This window comes from Emydura macquarii, unplaced genomic scaffold (assembly GCF_026122565.2).
Source record: "Emydura macquarii macquarii isolate MOO-44397 ecotype Brisbane River unplaced genomic scaffold, CSIRO-AGI_Emac_v2 contig_705, whole genome shotgun sequence".
Lineage (NCBI taxonomy): Eukaryota > Metazoa > Chordata > Testudines > Chelidae > Emydura > Emydura macquarii.
The window spans coordinates 7,632,574-7,656,830 of NW_027130842.1; the positions used below are offsets into that span (position 1 = coordinate 7,632,574).

The following is a 24,257-nucleotide window of genomic DNA, read 5'->3' on the forward strand; positions in this document are numbered from 1 at the left end:
GAATCCACTCAAGAGGCAGCATGTTTGTAGCACCTTTTTATCATTGATCAGCATCAGCACCCAGGTGTCACTCAGCACATTGTCAGTCATTCTGGTGTCTGCGGCATAAAGCTTCTTAGAGGATAATTCTGTTTTTCTCTCACCTGTTGGTACACAGCAGCTCTGCATTTTTAGTTAAATCTGCTTTAGTTACTGGAAGCTACTACCCTAAAATCATAACAGCACAGGTTCCAGGTCCGCTATTGCCTTTAATTTCTTGTGACCTGAGCCAAAAGATCAGGCAGTCTTTGCAGCTACAGGTTTAACTTCTGGCAAATTGTGGGGTTGAAAGTCTTCCTATAATTAAGGTTGGAGTAAAAAAGAAAACAATGATAAATCCCTCCAACAAAACATCATGGCTTCTGTAGACCAAAGCCGCACAAAGCAAGCCTGAATATTGGCGTGCTCCTAAGCAGCCCCTCCTGGGTTCTCATAACTGAAGTCAAGACATACCAGTGTATATGTGCAAGTGCAGCTTAGATATATGCAACATATTTCAGGGGGATGGTTTTTATTCATTTTCTCTAACTGTGGGCTAGATCTGACCTCAGCCGTCATGGGGATGTAAGGGTAAGAACCCCCAGACATGCCTATGTGGACCACCTAGATCATAGTTCTAGGCACACAGGAGTAAGTGGATGCTGTGCACCTTTAGCTTCACCCCTACACTTGCTGGGCAGTGCAGCTGAGTTGGTATGGAGTGTAATTTGCTGCTGGTACAGGCCAACAGCAAATACAATCCCCTGGAGAAAGGAGACAGCAGGGGAGAAATTGTGGGTCAGAGGTGTCTTCCTATATTCTGGAGTGGTGTGGTTTATGCACCAACCCTTGCACAGGGCTGTGTACCCAGATCCTAAATCAGCCCTGTGATATTGCTGTGTTTTTCTGTCTCTTCTGACTGTTGTTTCTATGCTGCGCTGCTACCTAAGTGAAGATTTCTACTATACAAAAGAAGGTGGTAAACTGCATGTTCACAGAAGGATTGCTGGGGTACATTTTTGTGAAAATGTGTTTTTACAAGAAGAAAGAAAGCAAACCCTTATCAAGGGTTTTAAAATGGATTTAAATTGTCGAACGATAAACTCTGCTTTTCACATTATACATCTAGAGTCAACCCCTACTCCCTGCATATGAATTCATACTCTACAAGGTTTTCTGTTGTGAAGTGTCATAGATACACAGACATCAGGCACTACACATTGGGGCTACATCCTGCAGCAGTATACTGAAACATGCTTCTTGTATCAGGTACTATTAAAGAGTTGCAGTGACTGAGTGGTAGTTGCTTGACTACAGTCCTGAAGGTCGTGCGTTTGAGTCTTGTTTGATCTCATATGGAAAGGACACCTCCAGTTCACCCAGCTGCAAAATGGGTACCTGATCTCTTGAGTTAGGCAGTTGGGCATGATGCTGGCAGCATAACTCCCTGGTATACCATTGGATATGAAACTGATGTGTTGTAACCACCTCAGGCAGATGAGTCATGCTCCCACACTTTAATATATAAAGACATACATGGTTGGTTTGTAAGCTTAGTTTCATGAACTTGTTCCCCTTGCACTGCTGTTGCTGCAGAGCATCCAAGTCAAATACGTCACCATTTCAAAGAGCAATTTCCTCTTTTCTTTTTTAAGAACACAAAGACAGAGAAAGTAAACTAATTTACCCTGTGAGATTTAATAGCAAGCAAATAATAGAACTTAAATCTAGACACTCCAGTAAATGACTTAATCATTCTGCTTAATGTCTCCACAGGTACCGGAGCCTGAAACATTTCAACTATGATGTCTGCCAGAGCTGTTTCTTTTCTGGCCGTACAGCCAAGGGCCATAAATTGCATTACCCAATGGTGGAGTATTGTATACCTGTGAGTACTGATTTACTGACTGTTTTCAGTTGATTATTGTTGCATTAGTTTAGTTTTCTTGCACAGTCTTTGAGACCTAAATAGGCTGCTTCTTAGCATAGCATCTACCATGGCTTGTGTTGCTGCATTTCTCCATGATATCCATTAGAGACTTTGCTGTTGCTATTGATTTTATATGGAAGGCACACAAATAGTGAGTGGCAATATGTATCTCTAATATAGATTTCTTTTTTGTAAAACAAATGTACAGTATTGAAGTAACCTACAATATACATACAGCATTTGCATGGAAGAGGGGTTGTTGGATTAGATGGATTACACTTTGCTACTACTGCATTATAAGCAAGAACTTTTGTGTACTTATAATAAACTTTAATATTGTTCAGAGTACATGGTAAATTTGTCCAGGCCCAGTAGTTGGCCTACTTTACCAAAATCTGGTTGGAAATATCCCAGCTGAATTCGTAATATTTGTTTGGTTTTTTTAATTAGATCATTATTGAAGAATTAAAACAAAATAGCCCATTTTTTATGAAGACACCCCAAAAAGCAATGTGAAAATTCCCCTTGCAGTAGTTAACAACCAGCCATTTCCACTACTGTGCATCCTTTTGCTGATGTAAATAGTGATGATGTTCTAAATTAAGGCTATTTCCAAGAGGTGTTTTCTGTGAAACTTAACTAGAGTGATAATTCTTCACATAGTATCCTTATGAATGATCCACTTCAGGTGCGCATACACCTCTCGAACCCTTGTTTGCAGATTTTCTGTTAGCTGTGTCCGTTCAGCCCGTGCATGTGCCCTGTGCCTTCATACTAAATGCCAAGATTATATAGGGATGCGCAGATGAACTGTCCTCAGTTCCTTCTCAACCACCTTGGCCTGAAACTGAGCCTTAACATGTCCACCTTGAGCATGCCTCAGCGCTCTTGTTTATGGTTTCTATAATAGTTTGTTTACGATTATCCAGTCCCTCATTTCAGAGGGCCAATTTTTGACCACAACCACTCTTCAAGCATCCTTGGATACTTTCAGATGCTGCTGCCGTCTCCGTGGCAGTAGTTACATGCAGGGCATCATGGCTCCAACTCTCAAGGTTTCTGAGAGAAGACTTAGAACGCTGTTGAGCTTTCCTTCGAGATCATGGATGAGTCCTTGTGCGCACTAAAGGATTCTAAGGCTACTTTACAATCCCCCACACACGTGCACACACACATCCTTACAACTGCTGCTTCCTGGCTTGGCTCAGAACAACCTATTCTCCAGCCAGAGGCACCATGGACAGGCCTATGACAGTTCTTCTCCAAGTGAGGAACTCCTTAGTCTCGTGGAAAGATCAGCTCAATGTCTGTTAAGGCATTCCTTTCTGTTGCTCAACTCCATGAATAACTATGACGACAAACAGATCACTGTTGGGATGGGGAGCTCACGTCAGTGATATCATGACTTCGGCCAGATGGATATCTCAGGAAAACAATCTGCATATCAATCTTTTGGAACTCAGGGTAGTCAGGAATGCCTGCTTTCATTTCCTACCTCTCATCGGGGAAAATCAGTCTGGGTCATGACAGACAAATATATCCTTCATGTTCTATATCAACAAACCACAAAACTGTGGAGCTGGTGCATAGCTCATCAGATCCAAATTTCAGCCAACTGCCCCCCAGGTATTCAGAACACCACAGCCAATATTATCAGCAGACGTTTCTTGCAGGACTATAAATGGGAGCTAGACTCTCAAATTCTCCACAGTATTTTCCAAAGATGAATGCTTCCAGAAGTGGATCTTTTCGCCACTTCCAGGAACAAGAAGTGCCCTCTCTTCTTCTCAAGAGGGGGTCTGGGCCCCACCACTCTTTGGGAGATAGCTATCTTGTGTTTTGGAAGAAGGGTCTGTTCTGTGTGTTTCCTCCAACACCTCTAATGCTAAGGGTAATAAACTAAATCAGGCAGGACAAGGCCAGCCTTATAGTACCAACCTGGTCAGTACTCTCAGTACAAGCTTGGTACCTGTACCTGCTTCATCTGTGTCCAACCACCATTCAAGCTTATGACCACTCCTTATCTCCTCTCTGAGGATGTTGGTCATGTGCTTCATCCACACCTGCAGGTTCTACATCTCAGATTGTGGTTCCTTGATGGCTCACAGGATTAGAATCCTCCTTCTCTGCAAAAGTGCAACAGGTATTACCGAACAGTGGAAAGGTGTCGACCCATATTACTTACCTGCAGAAGTGCAAAAGATTCTTCCATTGATATTGTCTGCCTGAATCTGTGCTGCATTATTCAGTCATCCTGGATTACCTGTTGCACCTAAAGAAATTGAGGTTGTCAGTTAGCTCAAGTAAGGCCCATTTGGACACAGTATCAACCATCCTTCCCCTAGCAGAAGGGTTCTTCATATTTGCTCACCCCATGTTGTCTCAGTTTATTAAGTGTTTGGGGAGTCTCTGCCCCCAGATTAGAGACCCCCGCCTGGTACTAAAATATCTCATGAGACCTCCATTCAAACCAATGGAAACCTGCTCTTTGCTCCATTTATCTGTGAAGATGGTCGTTTTAGTAGCCATCAGGTGAGCCTGTAGAGAAGAGTACAGGGAGAGCCTGTAGAGAGTAGTCAGGGAGATTGGAGACTTGATGGCAGATCCCTCTCCCTCTTCCCCCCGCCCTCTTTACAGTCTTCTTCAGGGACAAAGTCTCTTTATGCCTGCACCCTAGATTCTTACCTAAGATACTATCAGAGTTTCCACTTAACCAATCCATTCATCTACCAGAGTTCTTTCCAAACTACATAACTCTCTGCAGGAGATCTTGGATGTTAGAAGGGCATTATCTTTCTAATTAGATAGAAACAAACTATTTCACAAGTCACCTAGACTGTTTTTCTCCTTTGGAGGTAGATCCAAAGAGCCCCCACATCTCTGCTCAGAGATTGTTGAGATGGATATCTGGGTGTATTATCCCTTGTTATGATGCAGCCAGTGTTCATCCCCCAAAGGCTGTGATAGCACATTCTACTAGTTTACAAGCAACATCCACAGCATTTCTCAAGAACATGCCAGTATCTAAGATATGTAGGGCTGCTATATGGATATCAGTACATACATTTTATAAACATTGTGTATTGATCCATGCCACCAGATCAACTAGCTGAAAATAAGGATATAGTGTTTAGATTTGCATCTTACGTACAACTGGTCAAACATCTATGCTTGAATACATAGCCCAAAGAATAAAATTCATGTTTGAATCTGATCTGCTTTCATTCATTTCTTATATTGGTACATGAATCCTCTGGGAATCCAAAGACTAAGAAAATATTCTTATTAGAATGGTTGTTTTCCATTACTGCAGTAAGTGGTCTTATTAGTATAACATTTGTTCATTCTCTTGCATGTTGCACATCTTTATTAGCAGAATTCAAATGATATTGAGTAGCATTCGTTGTTCATTATAATCTGGGAAGCCATGAGTTATATTACATTTCAGTTAATTAATTTTGTAATCTAACAGTAGGATTTGGCTGGTAAATTAGCATGCCAGATACTGTAGCTATATAAATGAAACTACTTTGAGGAAATTTGAAGTTAATGCTATATCACATTTTTGTTGTTAAGTCAGTTCTAGTTTTCTCCATATTCTGTCATTTGTTTTCTCTTTCCATCCTCCTTTTCCCCCCCCCCCCCCCCCATCTTTCCTAGCAGTTAATTGGCTGACTGAAGACTTTATTTTGACAATTGTCTGTGATTCATAAAAACATGTAGTTGCATATACAAAATGAGTAACTGTGCACGGAGCTGCAGAGTAAACTAGCAGAAATTGCATGTGCAATTATGCATTTTGTGTTCACAACAGCATGTTTTGTGTACAAAACCTTGACACATTTAAAATGAAAATCAGCCTTTAAAGTAAAAAAACTGAAAACAGCACAGCATTAATGACTTTCAAAAGACTTAATTCCCTGCATTTTAACAACTTTTATTAAATATTAAAATATAAATATTTCAAAATGTTAAAACTGTTGAATCTTTATTTCACCTCCTATTTTTTCCTTTTTGTTGATGAATGCATGTATTTGTTAAGTCTGTGATTGTGCCATTACTATTTTCCTGGGTATTCCATATTGAGGTGGGTTTCCCTTCCAATGCTAAAGAAATGGGGTCTGTATACTAATCTTTAAACAAATTATTATAATATCTTGCCCTTCTGCTGGTATTTTTGTCCTGAATATGAAACATGGTTTACTTTCTATTTCAGTACCCTTTCCTTAACTATCATTTTTATATTTTCCTTGGAATAACATTGGATTGTACTTCACTATCCAATATACAAGCTAGAATCTGGTGCTGATGAGCAGCCATATTGCCAAAGTGAAGCAGTTTGTGCTGCAGACACTAAACCTATAGAGATGTGATACTTCTGTACTTTTCTCCAGCCATGTAGATGCTCTTGGTTTTAGCTGTGTTAGCATAGTTTTTTTGGGGGGGGAGAGTTGCATTCTGGCATATTTAGCCAACTCTAGGGTAATTTCTTGGTTTATGTGGCCTCATCTAGTCAATAGGATTTTTAACCTTCCATTTTTATTTTAATTATTAATTGTTTTCCTTTACATCTAGTTTTAATCTTTTTGAAATGATGCTATATAGACTAGCTCTTCATTCTCTGTCAAGTCACTTGAAGTCTGAGTCTACAGTTCAACTTTTTGATTGGTTCTTCACATATCTATGTGGCTTGGATTAACATTATATCAACTTTCTGCAACAGAATCTGCCTGTATGGCTATTTTGTGTTTCACATATACGTCATTAAGGAATTGTATAGTTCCCCAAATTCATGTCTGAACTTTATCAGTCTCATAAGAGTAAAAAATCCCAGCTTATAATTAACATCTTTGTATTACCATATCTTTCACATTTATCTATGTGTGTCAGAACTTTTTTTTTCTCCTTCCTCCCACGTACAAGGAACTTGCAGTGCTGCCGGGCCCATCATGTGGGAAAGCATCATCATCTGATTTAGGTGCTTTCTCTGCAGTCCCTATGGGCAATTAGAAAAATGTCAACTGTTGCCTAAATTGGCAGAATTTTTCTATAAGGTTCTTTTGCAAATTGAGAGGAATTGAAGCAAGTAATTGTTCCTCCTTTGGTGTGATATAACTTCTGACACAATACAACATTTGATGAGCCCTCGGGAGTCACATTTGCCAAGAATATGGCCTGATACTTTTATTAAATGAACTCACTGATGTGTGTGTTACAGGTCCCCCCTCTGTGCCCAGTCCTTAGAGGGCATGAGTCTGTTACAACCCCAACTAGAGAGCCATGGCATGTAACGTGCTGTAAGTTCTGGAAGTCCCCCGTTCAGTGTTCAGTATGTCAGCCAAGATAACAGCTGTTACACCAGCACTCAGGTCAGTCAACATCAGCTCTACTGTTGGGCATACTCAGATGCTTAACCATAAGAATTGGCAGAGTCAAGCTCATTCCAACATTGCTTTGTTTTATTTGCAGTCACTCCAATACAAGTAAAAGGAGTCAGGTGCCTAAATACCTTTGAGGATCCAAACTTTCATTGAAATCAGTGGTAGTTAGCATCTTAGCACTCTTGAGGGTCTGGGCTAAGATGTCTACCCTTAGCCATCCATAAATTCCATCTTAGCAACTGTAGGATTAATTTGCAAATACATAATGTAAGAAAAGTTCCTTCCTCTTCATCAAGGATCCCTAGAATCGGAACATTTTGGATACACATTTTCTTCTCTTGAATTTCTAATTTTTGCTCAAAAACCAATCATTTTTAAATCAATATTTGTTTACAGTCTCATTTTCTTCTATCCTATTTTCACACAACTGAGTTCTTGCTTAGCTTTTTCTGTATTGTATTCCAGGTCTGACATAAGCCAACTTATGTCAAGTTTTCCTACTTTTAAGGAAAGACTTCTTAACTTCCACTATAATCAGGACACTATAAATCAGGACACTGTCTTCTCTTTTTTGTAAAATGATAAATATCAGTCTGGAAGGGGATAGTTAATATTGTACATGTGTTTTGATATTGATTGTGTGGATGAAACAAGTCATCTTTTTCCATTTGTTTTTTTACATTTTTATTTTCTTCTCAAGCACCATAGCCACTGTCAGGTTATTTTCCTCCTGAGCAGACTTAACCAGAAAATCCTAACAAGTTTAGAATGTATTTGCCACATATGCATAAGATTGTCTCTGTTTTCTTCTCCTCCCTCTCTTCAGCTTATCATGGTACCCTTTCTATATGTTAATATCTGAAATATATGGAAAATTCAAATGTAAGAATGAAACATATGGTTTGCCATACCAGATGAGACCACTGATCTATGTAATAAGATATCCTTTCCTGCTGTGCTAGTCAAATACATGTTGGGGAGGCAAGGGAAAAAACATAGTGCACTTAACTAGGTATATGCAATGCTCTAAATACGGGCTTGTGGGAAATTCCTTCCTATCCTCTTCAAGCTTCAGCCTGAAGCAAAGAATTTGATATGGGACAGAAACAAATATCTGTGGTATTCTCATTAGAAGTAATAGTTATAGTGTTTAATAGTTATATTACACTGATGCTCCATGGTCCCAGTTGGGATCAGAATCATGTTGTGCTACGTGCTGTGCAAACATGTAGAGAGAGACAGGTTCCACTCCCGCTGCGAAGAGCTTACCATGTAAAAAGACCAAACATTTAAAAAAGTAATAGGAAAAAAGAGATACAGCATACAAGCAAGAGGTCAGGGTGAAAGTTGGCATGCAAATTTAGCCCATGTGATTTTGGTAGGATGATGGAGTAAAATGAGAGGATGAGAAAAGGATAAGATGAGGTTGCTAGAGTAAGGAAGGTGAGGAAAGGGGGGGAGGTGGGAGAGCAGAGAGGAGAAGGAAATTGGACGGGCCCAGGAGGGGGTTGGATATGTGATTGTAAAGGAATTCATAGTCCCAAAATTTCCAAGCAGAGATACTCGGATGATGATGGGGATAGATCTGGGGGATTGGCAGGGCTGGATTTACACTTTACGTGCCCCTAGGCACAGCATCTTCAGTGCCCCTCCCTGCCTACAGCTGACCATGTTCTCTGCGAGGGGGAGGGGGAGGAGGTGGGCGGGTGGGTAGATAGGTAGGGGTGCCAATTTTCACATTTCTGAAAATCAGACTTCACTGCATTACCCCTCTTGCTGAGGCCCTGCTCCACCCCGTCTACCAAGGTCCTGCCCCCACTCACCTCTCTCCCCCCATCTCCCCATCACTTGCTACTCTCTCCCCTTTAAAACTAAAACTGGCATTTTATTCTTACTAAACAAGGTGTAATTGCTTCAAATATTTTGAAAGGAAAAAGTTAAAATTGTGACAGAGGCATGTTCTGAAAATCCAGTTTCATCTGACTACACCTTACTCACATCAGCGGTCCCACTGAAGGCAGTTTAAAGTCGATAGGATTACTTTCATAAGCAAAGATTATTGTTGTAAATAAATGTGTAAAAAATTGTTACTGTGGAAAGAAATCAAAAGAACTGTGCCAATTCCATTCACTATCAGTGTATACATTTTTTAAAAGTTTGTGATATGTACTTCATTAATAGACTGGAATGGCTCCAAAGTTATTCACAAGCATAGATGTGTTTGCAGATGGGGATCCATAATGATTTATTTGTAGTAGAGAAATCTAAGGAAAAGTCCACCTTCCCCTAATCTATGCATTCTCTAGCCCTGAACATTAATTTCACAGCCAAGGGATTGCATTTGTCTCCTTCCACTATATATTTTTCTGTGATTTACATTAGTCTCATTTTCTAAAATATATTATGATTATGACAAGCTATTTACCTCAGATCACAGCTTTGAAACCTTGGTGTGCCTTTCCCACTCCTCCTCCCTTGTAGGAATTTCACTAGTAAATCAGTGTATAATAAGCCAGGTTTTCTGATATGAATTCACAGCATTCTCTTAAGAAGCAATTTTCCTGGCCTGAAAGCTTTTGTATCACAGCTTGCATGCGGATACAAAAATAATAAGCCTCATATTATCTATTTTGCCTATTAAAATAAATCAGGCTTCAGAAAAACTGGGAAGAATCCCAGCCAAAGTGAAAACCTTGTTGTATGTTTTTACGTATTGACTTTAAACAGATGAAACTTAATTTGCATCAGCTGAGAATTTGGCCTGAAATCCATAACTGTAATAATTCCTAGATTTATACTGGACTTTTCTATATATACATTCAACATGAATGTTTGATGCCAACAACTATGTTCAACATAGCCTTCGATTAAATTCCCTAGTTACTATAAATACCAAAATACACAATCAGCACTTTCTCCTTCCTTGTATATTTCCATTTCCTCCCACAGAGGGGTGGGAGAAAAGTCAGTGTGTTTAGTGGAGCATTCTAGTGTAAGAAGGGGGAAATTCAAATGATTGTTGACCTTCTCCAGCACATTATATAATCTGATCTGGCAAAAATATATTTAAAGAAGGGGGGGAATTATAATTTTTAATATAATGATTCATACTTGGAGAATTTTGCAGAGACAGGTAACATTTTTCAAGGCCTTTCCCACAGTTCAGAACATAGGCTCAATTCAGGAAAGCACTTAATACATGCTTAAGAGTTGGTGGAATTAGGGCCACAGACCTCTCTCGACAGTCATATGTGTCTTTACTGCTCTACAGGGCTGCTTTTGCTTCTGTGTGTCTTTGTATGCCTTGGTTCTAATAGGTAAGATATTCTGTATTAGTAAGTGTTAAGAATCCAAAACTAAATCTATAAATCTTTAAAGTGAGCACCCATCGTGTGCATCTAAAAACTCTGAAGCAGCTTTGTCCTCTGTGGGGTATGATGAAAGGTGCTCTATGGTCTGTATATGAAACTCAACCACAGCTCTGTTTGAAAAGTAAGTACTCCCCTTAGCAAGACAAAGTGAGTGAGGTAATATCTTTTATTGGACCAAATTTTGTTGGTGAGAGAGAGAAGCTTTCAAGTTTACATACAGCTTTTCTTCAGGTTTGGGAATGTACTCAGTGTGTCACTGCTAAATATGAGGTGGAACAGATTGTTTACCATAAGTAGTTAACACATATCTCAAGGGACTGACCATTCAAGGTGAAGTGGCCTTTTACACCTCTCCAGTCATATGTGGTGCGGGGGATAAGTGGGTTATAGATTGTTATAATAAGCCATAAATCCAATGTCTTTGTTCATTCCATGGTTTTTAGTATCTAATAAAGTTATGAATTTAAGCTTCCAGGCTTGTCTCTTAAAGGTGTTTTATGCAGGCTTCCTTTGAGGATGAGGACTAAGAGGTCAGATATGAAGCGATCGCTTGGTGAAAAGTGTTCACCCACCCATAATATGGTGGTTTTGTCTTTTATCATTTTTCTGTGTAAATTCATTTGAGAGCATAATGATTGTCTTGTTTCACCCAAAGTAGTTGTTGGGGGCATTTAGCGCATTGGATGAAGTACACCACATGTTGTGAGAGGCATGTGTAGAACCCATGGATCTTGAATGGTGTGTTGCAGGGAGTGTTGATCATTGTAGTTGTGAAGATATGTCTACAGGTTTTGCATCTGTTGTTCCGGCAGGGTCTGGTACCACTTTGAGTTGGTGGGTTCTGGTCTGTGGGGAGCTTGCTTTTGATGAGGAGCTTGGTGAGGTTGTGGGTTGTTTGAAGGCCAGAAGAGGGGGTTCAGGAAAGATTTCTTTCAGGGTGTGGTCCCCATCGAGTATAGGTTGTAATTGTTTTATGATACCTGTATTGGTTCCAGTGTGGGGTGGTAGGTGACAGCTTGGGGTGTGCAGTCAGAGAGGTTTTATTTCTGTATTGGAGCAGGTTTTCTTAGGATATTCTGATGGCCTGTTCCATGATGCAGTCAACTTCTCTGATGTAGTGTCTTTGTTTGCTGACACTGGTTTTGAGTGTGTTCAGGTGTATATCCCGGACTTTATTCTGTAGTATCTGAGTGCCTGGCTGTAGATAACAGATTTCTTGGTGTGTTTCAAAAGACAAGCCTGGGAGCTGAAATTCATAACTTTGCTAGATACTAATAGTCGTGGACTGAATAAAGACAGTGGATTTATGGCTTATTACAACAATCTGTAACCCACTTAAACCCCCCAGCCTCTTTAACCCTTTCCCCCACATCAATGACTGGGGAGGTGTTAATGGGCCACTTCTCCTGGACTGGTCCCTTGAAATATGTGTAAACTACTTATCTTATACAATCTGTTCCACTTGTGTTTAGTTAGCTGTGGCACTCTGAGTACATTTCCCAGACCTAAAGACCTCTGTAAGCTTGTCTCTCAGCAAAAAGGTTGGTGCAGTAAAAGATGTTTCCTTGCCCACCTTGTCTCTCTAAAGCAAGATGGACATTAATGTTGAAGCAGATTAATGTAGGGTAATGCTTGGGGTCTCTTACTATTATTGAAATCCTTTTGTCCTTTTCTTCAGCTCATGGTACATACTGTTCCTGTTAGGGCACTACTAATTTCATTACTGTGTCTACAATATATGATTAACAACTTCTATAATTGATTAGCTTATAATTGATTAGTAAACTGAGCTATCAGAAAAGTTCCAGAGGGGTAGCCTTGTTAGTCTGTATACAGCTCAAACAAGGAGAATCCTGTAGCACCTTAAAGACTGACAGATTTCTGCAGGCATAAGCTTTCGTGGGCTGCAACCCACTTTGTCAGATGCATTTGACGAAGTGGGTTGCAGCCCACAAAAGCTTATGCCCGCAGAAATTTCTTAGTCTTTAAGGTGCTACAGGACTCTCGTTGTTTGAGCTATCAGAAGTGATGCAGGAAATAGGTAAGGTTGTCTCCTTTCAATATTCTTGTGGTAATGTTTCAAATCTGAAATGCAAATTTCCCTGAGGATTGTTCCATTGTTATAATTACTGTTGGCATCTTACCTTGGAAGGAAGCTGGCCAATGTTATATTTCTCTGAAGAAGCTCATAATATGATAGGCAAGATGTCAGAAATTATTAGTCCAAATGATGGTTTGACCTGAGGGGAAAATATGCTTTAGACACAATAAAGCTTACTTTCAACTATGCCTCTTAAGAATACTCCTCTAGGGCAACACACCAAAAAGGTAATTGTTGCTGACATTTTGAGAAGGCAGTTACTTTCCTGGGCATTTAAGAAGCATGTTTGAGTGTTTTGCAAGCAATAAATTGGCACAGGGAAGGGCCACTTCATGATGCCTTCACCCCTTCAAGTTTATCAGTGTACAAAGCATGGCCCTTTGTTATCAAAATTACTTCGTTCTGTGAAGAAGAGGGAAAATAACAAGTGTGCTGAAAGAAGATTAATTTGGCTATTTCAAATGCAGGACATCATTTTCAACTATAGAGTTCAGAGATTAATCTGTGCCCTTAGATGATTGGACAGCTGATCAGAATAGTCTGAATCCAAACAGCTGTGTCAAAGTGATTATTGCTTCCTGTCTGTAGCTCTACATGTATAATAGTTGTTCTGATATTTGACAGACTAGTACCCATTCTCCCCTTCCCCCATTTGCTAAATTCTAAAATCAGAAGATTACTCTTGAAATCGCAGAAAAATCAATTTCTGTGTGATTTTTTTTAAATACTATTTTTCCAGAGGTACAGGATGTAATGAATCTCTGCTTTTGGGTTTGTACTCTTAGTGTAACACAGGTGAGGAATTCCTGTAGCTTAAAATTCCAAAATCATCACCTCCAGGAGAGGAATCTTCGCAGTGCTTCGGAGTGACATACAAACTCTTCTTACTTGTTAGTGATAACCATACGATACATTCGTTATGCACCTTTAGAAACTTCATTTATATTCTTCCCACTAACTCATCTTTTCCAGAACTACTACTAACTAAGAAAACAAAGTAACTGAATTTAAATATGTGCCTAAGTGATTTGCTAAATAGAGATGGATTTAAAAGATCCTTAAAGTTAAGCATATGCTTAAGTGCTTTGCTAAATCAGCTGCAACTTATTATGAATTTTCAGGGCAAGGAAACCTTGGATTTTATATCATTGGATTGGAGAGTTTCCCAGCCTTTTGAAAGGTAGCTTATAGCCATTTAAGATCCAGAGTTGTCTCACCTTAAACCTATAACACCCATATATATGTAAAAGCTATTTTAGATAAGTTTTCTAATATTTATGAATTTTCTTCACCGTTACAGTACAGTTGGACTCATGAGCCTGAAAGGGGGTTCCAGGGAGGATGGAACTAGGCTGTTCTCAGTGGTAGTAGATGACAGAACTAGGAGCAGTGGTCTCAAGTTGCAGTGGGTGAGGTCTAGGTTGGATATTAGGAAAAACGTTTTCACTAGGAAGGTGGTGAAGCACTGGAATGGGTTACCTAGGGAGGTAGAGGAATCTCCATTCTTTGAGGTTTTTAAGCCCCGGCTTGATAAAGCCCTGGCTGGGTTGATTTAGTTGGGATTGGTCCTGCTTTGAGCAGGGGTTGAACTAGATGACCTCCCGAGGTCCCTTTCAACCCTCATCTTCTATGATTTGTGTATAACTGTGCCTACAGGAACATGGGATACAAGAATTTTACAATGCATCTCATGTATTTTTAGTGAGTAGCTGTTGAATTTCTGGATCATTCTCATAAAATCAATCTTGATGCTGATGTTTTGCTGTATCCAAGGTAGCCAGAACAGATTGATATACTGTGTTCTGAAAATTCACCCACTCACTGTTTACATTAGCACTAGTAGCTGTGCCTCTCTCAGGTCAGCCAATGGTAGGGTTGTTGCCAGGGATTTTCCTCCCCCTTCCCTGAACTCCCCCATCTTCCTCACCAGTGGTCAACTAGTTACATCAAAAGTGTTGCCAATTTAGTTGTTTTCCAACCACCTTTGTAAATTCGGACACCCTCTCTAATTTCTATTCCTGAGAGACACAGCGCTTGTTGCAAGAGAACTGACCAGGTATAGGGTTGACATCATCACACTCAGTGAAACCAGACTTGCTGACAAAGGGCAACTTGCAGAAATTGAAGCAGGATATACGTATCTTTGGCAAGTTTGCCCATCCTCAGATAGATGTCTAAGGAACCAATCATCCTGTTCTCTAGTAAGGTTTGATGGTCTGTAGCAGACACCAACTAATACCCAATATTGTGCTTTATCTGTTAGGTCACTGATCCATAAGCATTCAAAATCATTTTCTTCTGAGTTATCGGTGACTCAAAAACCCATGATTTTAGAATCCGAACATGTGACTCATCCCACCAGGTTTCAGTAATACCAACTAGATAGAATTTATGCTCATAAATCAGCAATTCCAATTGCTCTTGTTTGTTTTCCAAACTCCTAGTATTGGTGTAAAGCCAAAAATAATTTCTTCTCTTTATGTCCTGTGGTTCCTTGATTAATTTTGTTCTCAACATTGTGCTAAATGAGTGCTCAATTTTCCTTTTTTTACCTTTCCCTTTTGTTATTAGCTGAATGCCTTCCTGACTACTGTAGCCAGCCTGTCTCTGAAAAGATTGGTTCCCCTTCTTCTTAGATGGAGGCCACCCAAACTATACAGCCTCCTCTCTCTGTAGAAGGTGAACCAACGTTCCACAAAACCAAAACCCTCCACCCTACACCACTTACCTAGCCATCAGTTCACTTCCAGAATCTCCTGTCTTCCTTCACTTGTGTGACAGGAAGCATCTTAGAGAAGATCTCTTGGAAAGTTGTCTTCTTCAGCCTGCTTCCCAAGTTCCCTGAAGTCATCTATTATTTGGAGATACTCCGTGACAGTGTCATTAGTGCCAGTATAAATCATCACCATTGTATCGTTGCCCATTGACTTCAGAAGCCTATCCAATCTTAGAGTGATGTCTTGGCTCCAGGAAGGTAGCGTACTGTCCTGTTGTTTGCCTGTCCCCTGCATAATGTTCTTTTGGTTCTCCTGAATATTGAATCCCCAACAAGGATTGTCTGTCTGTCTTCCTTGGATGGTTGAAGAACTATTTGTGGGCAAGCTTCATATTCCTACAGATTGGGTTAAGCTGCCATCCCCAGGTGTGTCCCGTATCTCTCTCCATTCCGTTGGACCAGCTGGAGCTTGAGAGATGTCTTCCACAGTTTCCACTTGGTAGAGACCTGGTATTGATTGGAAACTTCTAGTTGTGTGGAATTCCGCCCAGTCCTCTCCTCTTCTGTCTCCCACCTTGTAGAATGCCTTATTGTGTATACTGGTTGTGTTGTGTGGGGGTAGTGTTGTGCAGGGTGAGTTGAGTGGATCTCTGTGGGTGGAGACTGAGGGGTGTGCGCTGTGGTGAGGGCTTATATGTGTTTGTGGCTATTGTGTATGCTAGTTGTGGTGTTTTGTGGGTGGTTTTGAATACTTGTAGCTGTTGGGCCAAATAATCCACCATTTGTGCAGCCTTCCTCATACAAGCAATGAAATCGTTGCATGCAAATCAACTATAGCGTAAGGGCAGTGTGATGGGTTGAGTTACCTCTGATATCACAGTGGTCTAGGACTTCTGGCATGGCATAGATACATGTCTTGTTGTTACATGGGTGTTATTTGTAAAGTCAAAATGTGTGAGAATTAAAAAATTGGATGGTAACTGACTGTGAGTCCTAGTGACCATTGAACCTGGTGACATTCTGAACAAAAAGAGCTCTCAGCCATGCTTGTATCTGTTTCCATAGCTTCACACTGCCTCTATAGAAATTATAGACTTCACATTGAGTGACAATCCATGAGTCTTATCGTATAGATAATAATGCGACCACATGCTATATTTTCATCTTGCCTCCTGTGCAAGTTGGATACTGTGTTGTTGTCTGCTTTGCTCCTTTCCTCATTCACTGTGTCCTGTGCAATCTAGAAAATTGTTTTCGCCCACAAACACCCTTCTATCAGCACAGCCTACTTGTGTAGCCTCATAAAGTATTCAGTGTTCTTTACACTAGGGGGACATGACTAGAGTGGCCAGTGGATACACTTATTCAGTTAATTCAGTGTCTGGCAGGAGAGCTGCTGTGGTGTCACCAGTAGAAAACAAAGGTGCCCTCTCTCATTGGAAACTCTGCAGGAAGCCAGGCAGTGGTACCAGCACCAAAAATGTCAGGAGTGCAATGGGCCAGGCTAGCACAGGAAGTTACAATGTGCTCTTCCCTGTATCAGTATAGGTTAATCAGGTGGTTAAACAATATTAGGCAGACTTTCAATGTCATATCTTTTAACTTTTTTGTTTATTTTTTTTCCTTATTTTTGAAGACTCAACTCCCTTTGGAATCAGGCTCTATATGTACATTGGAACTGTGTCTGTTGTTGTTATTTATGATTTGTTTGCTATTATTTATGATTTGTAGTAGAGTAGCACTTAGAGGCCAAGGCCCCATTGTGCTAGCGCTGTAGAAGGACATAAAGAAAATTATGAGTGTATCCTGAAGACTTACATGTTAGAAAACAAAACTAAACCTTTTAAATAGCAGTCTGTGCAATGGAGAGTATAAAAGGCTGTCTAGGGAGTGTTTTCAGTGTCACCATATTATTGTTACTCTGGAAACAGAATGGTAGAAACTGCTTATTTGTCCTTGTTAAACCTCCAGGTTGGATTACATTAGCTCCTTGGTAGTGGATCTTCTTGATGAAGCATTGTACCAGTTCCAATAAATTAAAAATGCAACATCACTGCTATTTTCTTGACCTGCATGTGCAAGCCACGTTTCAGTATTTGCTGGCTTTATATTGGTCTGGTATGCTTTGAGATTGCTTTATTGAGTTTTAAGTTGCTAACTAGATACAATCCCCTTATGCTTTATTTGACTTATTACTCCATTTGTTCTTGGCCATATAGTGAAATGTGCAGATGCTGACTTTTAATTGTTCCATATTTTCCTCTAAAGACATATGGCTGCAGTGCTTTTTCACCTTATGCATCCCAGATATGGAACTCAGTCATTCCTGTCTGAACTCGATCATTTGGACACAATTGAAATTGTTAAATCAAAACTGAAAACTTATTTGTTTGGATTTACTTTTCACTATGGAGACATTTTAGTTTTTTTAAGATTTTTATTATGCATGTGGTCTTTGTGTGATTGATTTATTTGTGGACAACACTAGAATATCATGCCATGAAGGAAGCTGTACAAGACAATTGCTGTTCCTCAAATAAGTAGTAATGCATATTCCACATGAGAGCACATGATTATTCCTTCCTTAGGCAAAAACAAAGTGAAATTCTCCATGCATACCCATGACTAGCACTTTGTGACGGTTTCTTTGTATGCACTCATTTCTCCTTTACTTCTTATAAGCTCTGATTTATACACATTTAATATTAGATAAAATATTCCTCCAATATTAATATGACATCAGTAGCTAGTGTGTTCTATTTCCTTACTTAATCAAATTGGTCCTTTTAAGCAATCAGGTCAGACTGTCATAGCAGGTAAACTGTACCCCAGAGAAACATTTGGGCATATTAAACAGCATCTGCTTTTATGGATTTCAGGAATTAGAAGTTTAGTTTATTGGCTTTGTGGCAGAGTTAAGGTTATTTTCCATGAAAGTAGGTAACCCCTTTTGACTTCATGTTCATTTTTGGGATCATCTGAGAATATAATAGATGTTTTCTGGGGCTGATGTTGTGAGGCTGTTTCCTGAGCCCACCTGGTTATATGTTCTGGAGCTTAAGTGACCCATGAATTCCAAATCCAGTAGCTTTTCTACCTTGTTGTTCCATTGTACTCTATACTGTTCTTCAGAAACTTCCCAACCAGATCTAAGGAACTGTTAATCATTTACTGTTACTGAATGTAGTTTAATCTGCATAAAAAGATGTAACAAAATACTACGGTGTATTTACATTAAAATACTTAAACTCATGGAATGGGAGATACCTATTTTCACGATAGGAAATAAAAGGCAGGAAAAGCTTGACTGACTCAATTTAAGATTGTTATAGTACTTAATGAGAAAAAAATTTTGCAAGTCTCAAAAATTCTACTTCGAGTGATTGTTTATATCCATTCCACTATAGGGGAGCGCGTGCCACTGTGCACTGGTTCCCGGAACTTTTTTTCCCCTTAGCAGACCCCATAGGGTCAGCCTAGGTGCCCTCTGGAGTACCGCGCTCATGTCGTGGTATATGAGGCGCCCCCGACCCTGCGGGCCCTCAGTTCCTTCTTTCCGCCCGTGACAGTACTGGAAATCTTGCCTCTTGCCTTCGCAAGTAGCATTCCCCGTTTTGAACTGTTCTTGTTATTTGTAGTCGATTAATTAGAGTTAAGTAGTTGTTAAGTATAGTCAGTTAGCATTGGATTAGATAAGAAGCCCTTAGGGGTTTAGGGTTGGGCCATGCCTGGCTCAACCGGTTTTAAGTCCTGCGCTGCTTGCGGCAAGTCCTTCCCCGTGAGTGACCCTCATGACTGCTGTCTCCACTGTCTGGGAGAGCAGCACAGGAAGGACAAGTGCAGGGTCTGCAAAGCCTTCAAGCCGTGGACCCATTTAGAACGGGATGCACGCTTAAAGGCTATCCTGATGGAGTCGGCACTCCACCCGGACTCCGAACCGGCGCGTTTCCCTGCGGCACCGAGCGTCTCCTTGGGGCGGAGCACTTCACTGGCACTGGAGTCGACCCGTCGCCAGTCACCGGTGCTGAAGAAGAAGAAGCAGCGCCAGGGCACCGAGCGCCAGGACTCCCCCGCACTGCCTGCATGGCCTGGGGGGAATCAGGAGATGCATCAGCCACGGGCCGTTGAGTTTACTCCGGCACCTGCATCTCCATGAAGGGAGCCTCCCCTGACTCCTTGGAGTGGGGGAGGGCCCCTGCAAGGGCCGTCGATGCTGGAAGCGTTCCACGCGGCACGCGCCCTCATGGCCATGCCCACGCCTCCGTCCCCCCCTCGGCCGAAGGTGCAGGGACCGGCGTCTCGGGTAAACCTGTGCTGGGTGCCTCTGGTGGGTGGTCGAGACCACAGTCCAGGTCTCCCCCCAGATGGTCAGAGAGGGTAGAGTGTGCTGGCTCCCCTCGCAGCTCCGACTCCGGGTCGTCAAGCTCCTCCGCACCACAGGGCACCAGAGGTTTTACGCTCGAGGTGACGCCGATCCAATTTTGCCTTGTGTGAGGTGCACAGCTCCTGCACTGAGACCCTGATCACCACGGTACCGATCTCGATCACTGGACTGAAGTCCAGCGCAGATCCCAGTGCCGAAGTACTTGGCACCGACGAGACATGTATGGCACCGGTCTCGATCCCTGGACCATAGTCTGGTGCGGATCCTGGTGCCGAAGGACTCGGCACTGGCGGCGCAGACATAGGCTCCGCGCCACCGCTCACGCTCTTCGGAGTCGGACTCGGCACCGAGGAGGCACAGCCAGCACCGCTCCCGGTCCCCGAAGGGGAAGCATCTCCACAAGACCTCGGCACTGAGATGGAGGTTGTACTCCAGCTCATCATTCCGAGACTTGGCCCCATCGGTCATCCTCATTACAGACACTTCAGATGTGGGGTGGGGGACCCCACATCAGCAGTGACCTGAGCACCCAGGGACTCCGGTCGCAGGAGGAGATGAGTCTCCATATCAATGTCCGGGAGCTCAGGGCAGTCCGCCTGGCCTGCAAGGTGTTCCTCAGATTCCTGAGGGGCAGGATGGTGCAGGTCCTCACAGACAACACAGCGGCCATGTTCTATATCAGGGGTGGGGAAATCATTTGGTCTGGCCCTGGCGGCGGGGGGTAATTCGGCGGCGGCGCGGTTTCACGGCGGCGGCAGGGTGCCGTGTGGGGGGCCAGTGCCCGCCACCGAAACCCTGCCGCCGTTTGCCCCTTTTCGGCGGCGGGGGGACTTTGGCGGCGGGCACTGCCCCCCGCCCCCCACGGAACACCGCCGCCGCCGAATTCCCCCCCGCCGCCGAATTCTCCCCTGCCGCCAGGGCCACCATCAGGCCCTTCACAGAAAAAAGGTTCCCCACCCCTGTTCTATATGAACAGGCAGGGGGGAGCGCGCTCCTCTGCCCTTTGCCAGGAGGCCATTCGACTTTGGGACTTTGCGGTGAGGCATGACTTCCATATATCTGCTCTCACCTCCCTGGGGTCAGGAACGACGAGGCGGACCGCCTCAGCAGGTCGTTTCTACCCCGACACAACTGGTCACTTCACCCTGAGGTGATAACTTTTATCTTCCACAAGTGGGGTGTTCCCCGACTGGACCTGTTCGCGTCGTCCTGGAACAGGAAGTGGCCGTGGTTCTGCTCGCTCCGGGGTCGTGAGCCGGGCTCCATCTCCGACATGTTCCTCATAGACTGGATGGAGACCCTGATGTATGTGTTTCTCCCCATTCCGCTGCTGCCCAAAGTCCTCTTGAAGATCAAGAGGGACAAAGCGGATGTCATATTGATCGCTCCAGCCTGGCCGAGACAGCACTGGTTCAGCATGTTCCTGGACCTGTCCATCGGCCCGCCAGTGCCCGAGGCATTACAACCTGCTCTCCCAGGACCAGGGTCGCCTGCTGCACCCAGACCTGGACTCCCTCCACCTGACGGCATGGAGACTCTATGGCTGACGAAGGGAGAGAGAGCCTGCTCGGCGCAGCTCCAACTGGTTCTGCTGGGCAGCAGAAAACCCTCCACTCAGGTGGTGTACCAGGCAAAGTGGAGGGGTTTACCTGTTGGGCGGAGTCCCGGGGCATCCCACCGAGCTGCTCGCCTATACAGGCAATCCTGCTCCACTTCAAGCGCTGGCCTCCCTGAAGGTGCACCTGGCGGCCATCTCGGCCTTCCACCAGCTGATGGAAGGGAGGTAATTATTCTCCCAACCCGATGTCAGTTAGATTCCTCAAGGGGGTGGAGAGGCTGTACCCACAGGTCCGTGATCCGGTGCCTCCATGGGATTTGAACCTGGTCCTCGCCAAACTAACGGGACCCCCATTCGAGCCCAGGGCTACATGCCCGCTGCTCGTCCTCTCTTGGAAGGTAGCCTTCCTGGTGGCCTTTACATTGGCTAGGAGGGTCTCCGAGATAAGAGGTTTGACTTTGGAGCCCCCTACACCGTCTTTTATAAAGACAAGGTGCGTCTGAGACCCCACCCGGCCTTCCTGCCTAAGGTGGTGTCTCAGTTCCATTATAACCAGGATATCTTCCTCCCCGTGTTCTTTCCTAAACCACACGGGTCGGAGGAGGAGGAGCGGAGATGGCACTCCCTGGACGTGAGGCTAGCCCTCGCCTACTACATCGAGAGGATATGGCCATTCCGGAAGTCAACGCAGCTGTTCGTGGCAGTGGCGGACCGGATGAAGGGCTCACCTGTCTCCACCCAGCGCATCTCCGCCTGGATCACCGCCTGCATCAGGTGCTGCTACGAGCAGGCGAAGGTGCCGCTTCCAGGAGCTGTTTCAGCGCACTCAACCAGAGCCCATGCCTCCTCGGCAGCCTTCCTGAAATGAGTTCCCCTGCAGGACATCTGCAAAGCAGCTACCTGGTCATCGGTGCACACCTTCACGTCCCACTACGCCATTGTATAGCAGGCGAGAGAGGATGCGGGCTTCGGTAGGGCCATGCTGATGAGAGCAGCTCACCGTTGACTCGTACCCGCCTCCAAGGTATGGCTATTTAATCACCTATATTTGAATGGATATGAGCAATCACTCGAAGTAGAAAACAGGGTTACTTACCAGTAACTGTTGTTCTTCGAGATGTGTTGCTCATATCCATTCCACACCCACCCTCCATCCCTGCTGTCGTAGTCGGCAGAAAGAAGGACTGAGGGCCCGCAGGGTCAGCAGCGCCTCATATACCACGGCATGAGCGTGGTACTCCAGGGGGCGCCTAGACCAACCTTATGGGGTCTGCTAAGGGGGAAAAAAGTTCCAGGAACCAGTGCACGGTGGCGTGCGCTCACCTATATTGGAATGGGTATGAGCAACACATCTTGAAGAACAACAGTTACTGGTAAGTAACCCTGTTTTTTTAATGGCTCTGCTTTCATTGTGGATTTACATCTAGCTTTAGCAGCCCTTTATGTTCACTTGCTTCTCCCAAAATAGAATTTTCAATAGTTCAGGGACACCATATCATATGCTATTTCGTGTAATTGTATAACTTGCAGTGAGAAGAAAACACCTAGAACCAGTTGGAAAGGGTTCTTTATATGTAAACTAATGGATTCCACTGTGATCTTGATGAACAGCTGCTTTTGGAAGGAAACATCTTAGGTTGGTTTTGGTTTTTAGTACTGCAGTTGGAAGGATGAAGAAGTTATAGCTAGACCGGATGGGGACAGTTTTATGCATATAAGTTTTTTAAAACTTCTTCCTCTTTTTTGAGGTTTTTTTAAATAGCCACTTTCATGTAAGACTTATCAATATATTTTATACTCTTTCTGCTGTTTCTTTAGCAGAAGTTACTGAACTCCATGATGAAAAATGTTGCCACCATCATTCAAATTAAAATAGACATAGATAATGTTGTTAAAAGCAGTCATGTTAATTTCAGTTTCATTCCAAAAACAGGTGAAAAATGAATGTGTGCCAATTTGAAAAGGACAGCAGCAACAGGGAAAAATGAAAAACTACTTTGATAGTACTGCTGGCTGTAATCTTCTGTGTTTAGGCTCTGGGGGTCTTGTGAATAGGACATTTGACTGGAAGTCTGGAGACCACCAGGGTTATATTCCTGATTCATACTTATTGTGTGACCTTAGGCAAATCACTTCACCATTCTGTCTTTTTTCCTCTCCACCCTTTGCCTGTCTTTCTGCTTTGGGCATGTCCAAACTGCAATAAGAGAGCTGTGGCCGGCCCATGTCAACTGACACAGGCTTGCGGAGGTTCTGCTGAGGGACCAAGAAATTAGAAAATTTTTAATTGTATTTCTCTAACTTTCTAGACAACATCTGGAGAAGATGTACGGGACTTCACTAAAGTGCTGAAGAACAAGTTCCGGTCAAAGAAGTATTTTGCTAAGCATCCTCGACTTGGCTACCTACCTGTGCAAACAGTTCTCGAAGGCGATAACCTGGAGGCGTAAGTTTGAATGAAGCACAATCTCTGCCATGTGGTTCACAAGCCTCTTCCACCAGAAAAAAAAAAATCCTCAAAACCAAAATCAATTTGCAGCAATAGTAGCAAGAACTCAGTGAGGGAACATTTTCTGTGAACCCCTTTTTGTTCTATTTTAGATTTTGTTTTTTGCTTGTTTTCTAGAAATAATTGGTTATATAAACATGTTGCCATAAAGTCACGAAGTTAAAGCGATGTTGGGATTCTTTTTTTTTTTATTTACTTGTCTCATGGAAAACAGTCTTTTCTTTCTTTTTTTTTTTAACTAGTTGTCAGGAGCGGCCACTCTTAATAGGACAAAATTAAGATGCATTGG

General features: G+C 42.8%; 1 protein-coding gene across 1 annotated transcript in view; it reads left to right on the forward strand.

Moving 5' to 3' along the window:
- UTRN (utrophin) overlaps positions 1 to 24,257 on the forward strand; it is a 503,387-nt gene that overhangs the window by 438,274 nt on the left and 40,856 nt on the right. The window contains exons 66-67 of the mRNA XM_067542236.1: positions 1,795 to 1,906; positions 23,769 to 23,905. Of these exons, the coding sequence (XP_067398337.1) occupies positions 1,795 to 1,906; positions 23,769 to 23,905 (249 nt within the window). The remainder of the gene's footprint in view (positions 1 to 1,794; positions 1,907 to 23,768; positions 23,906 to 24,257) is intronic.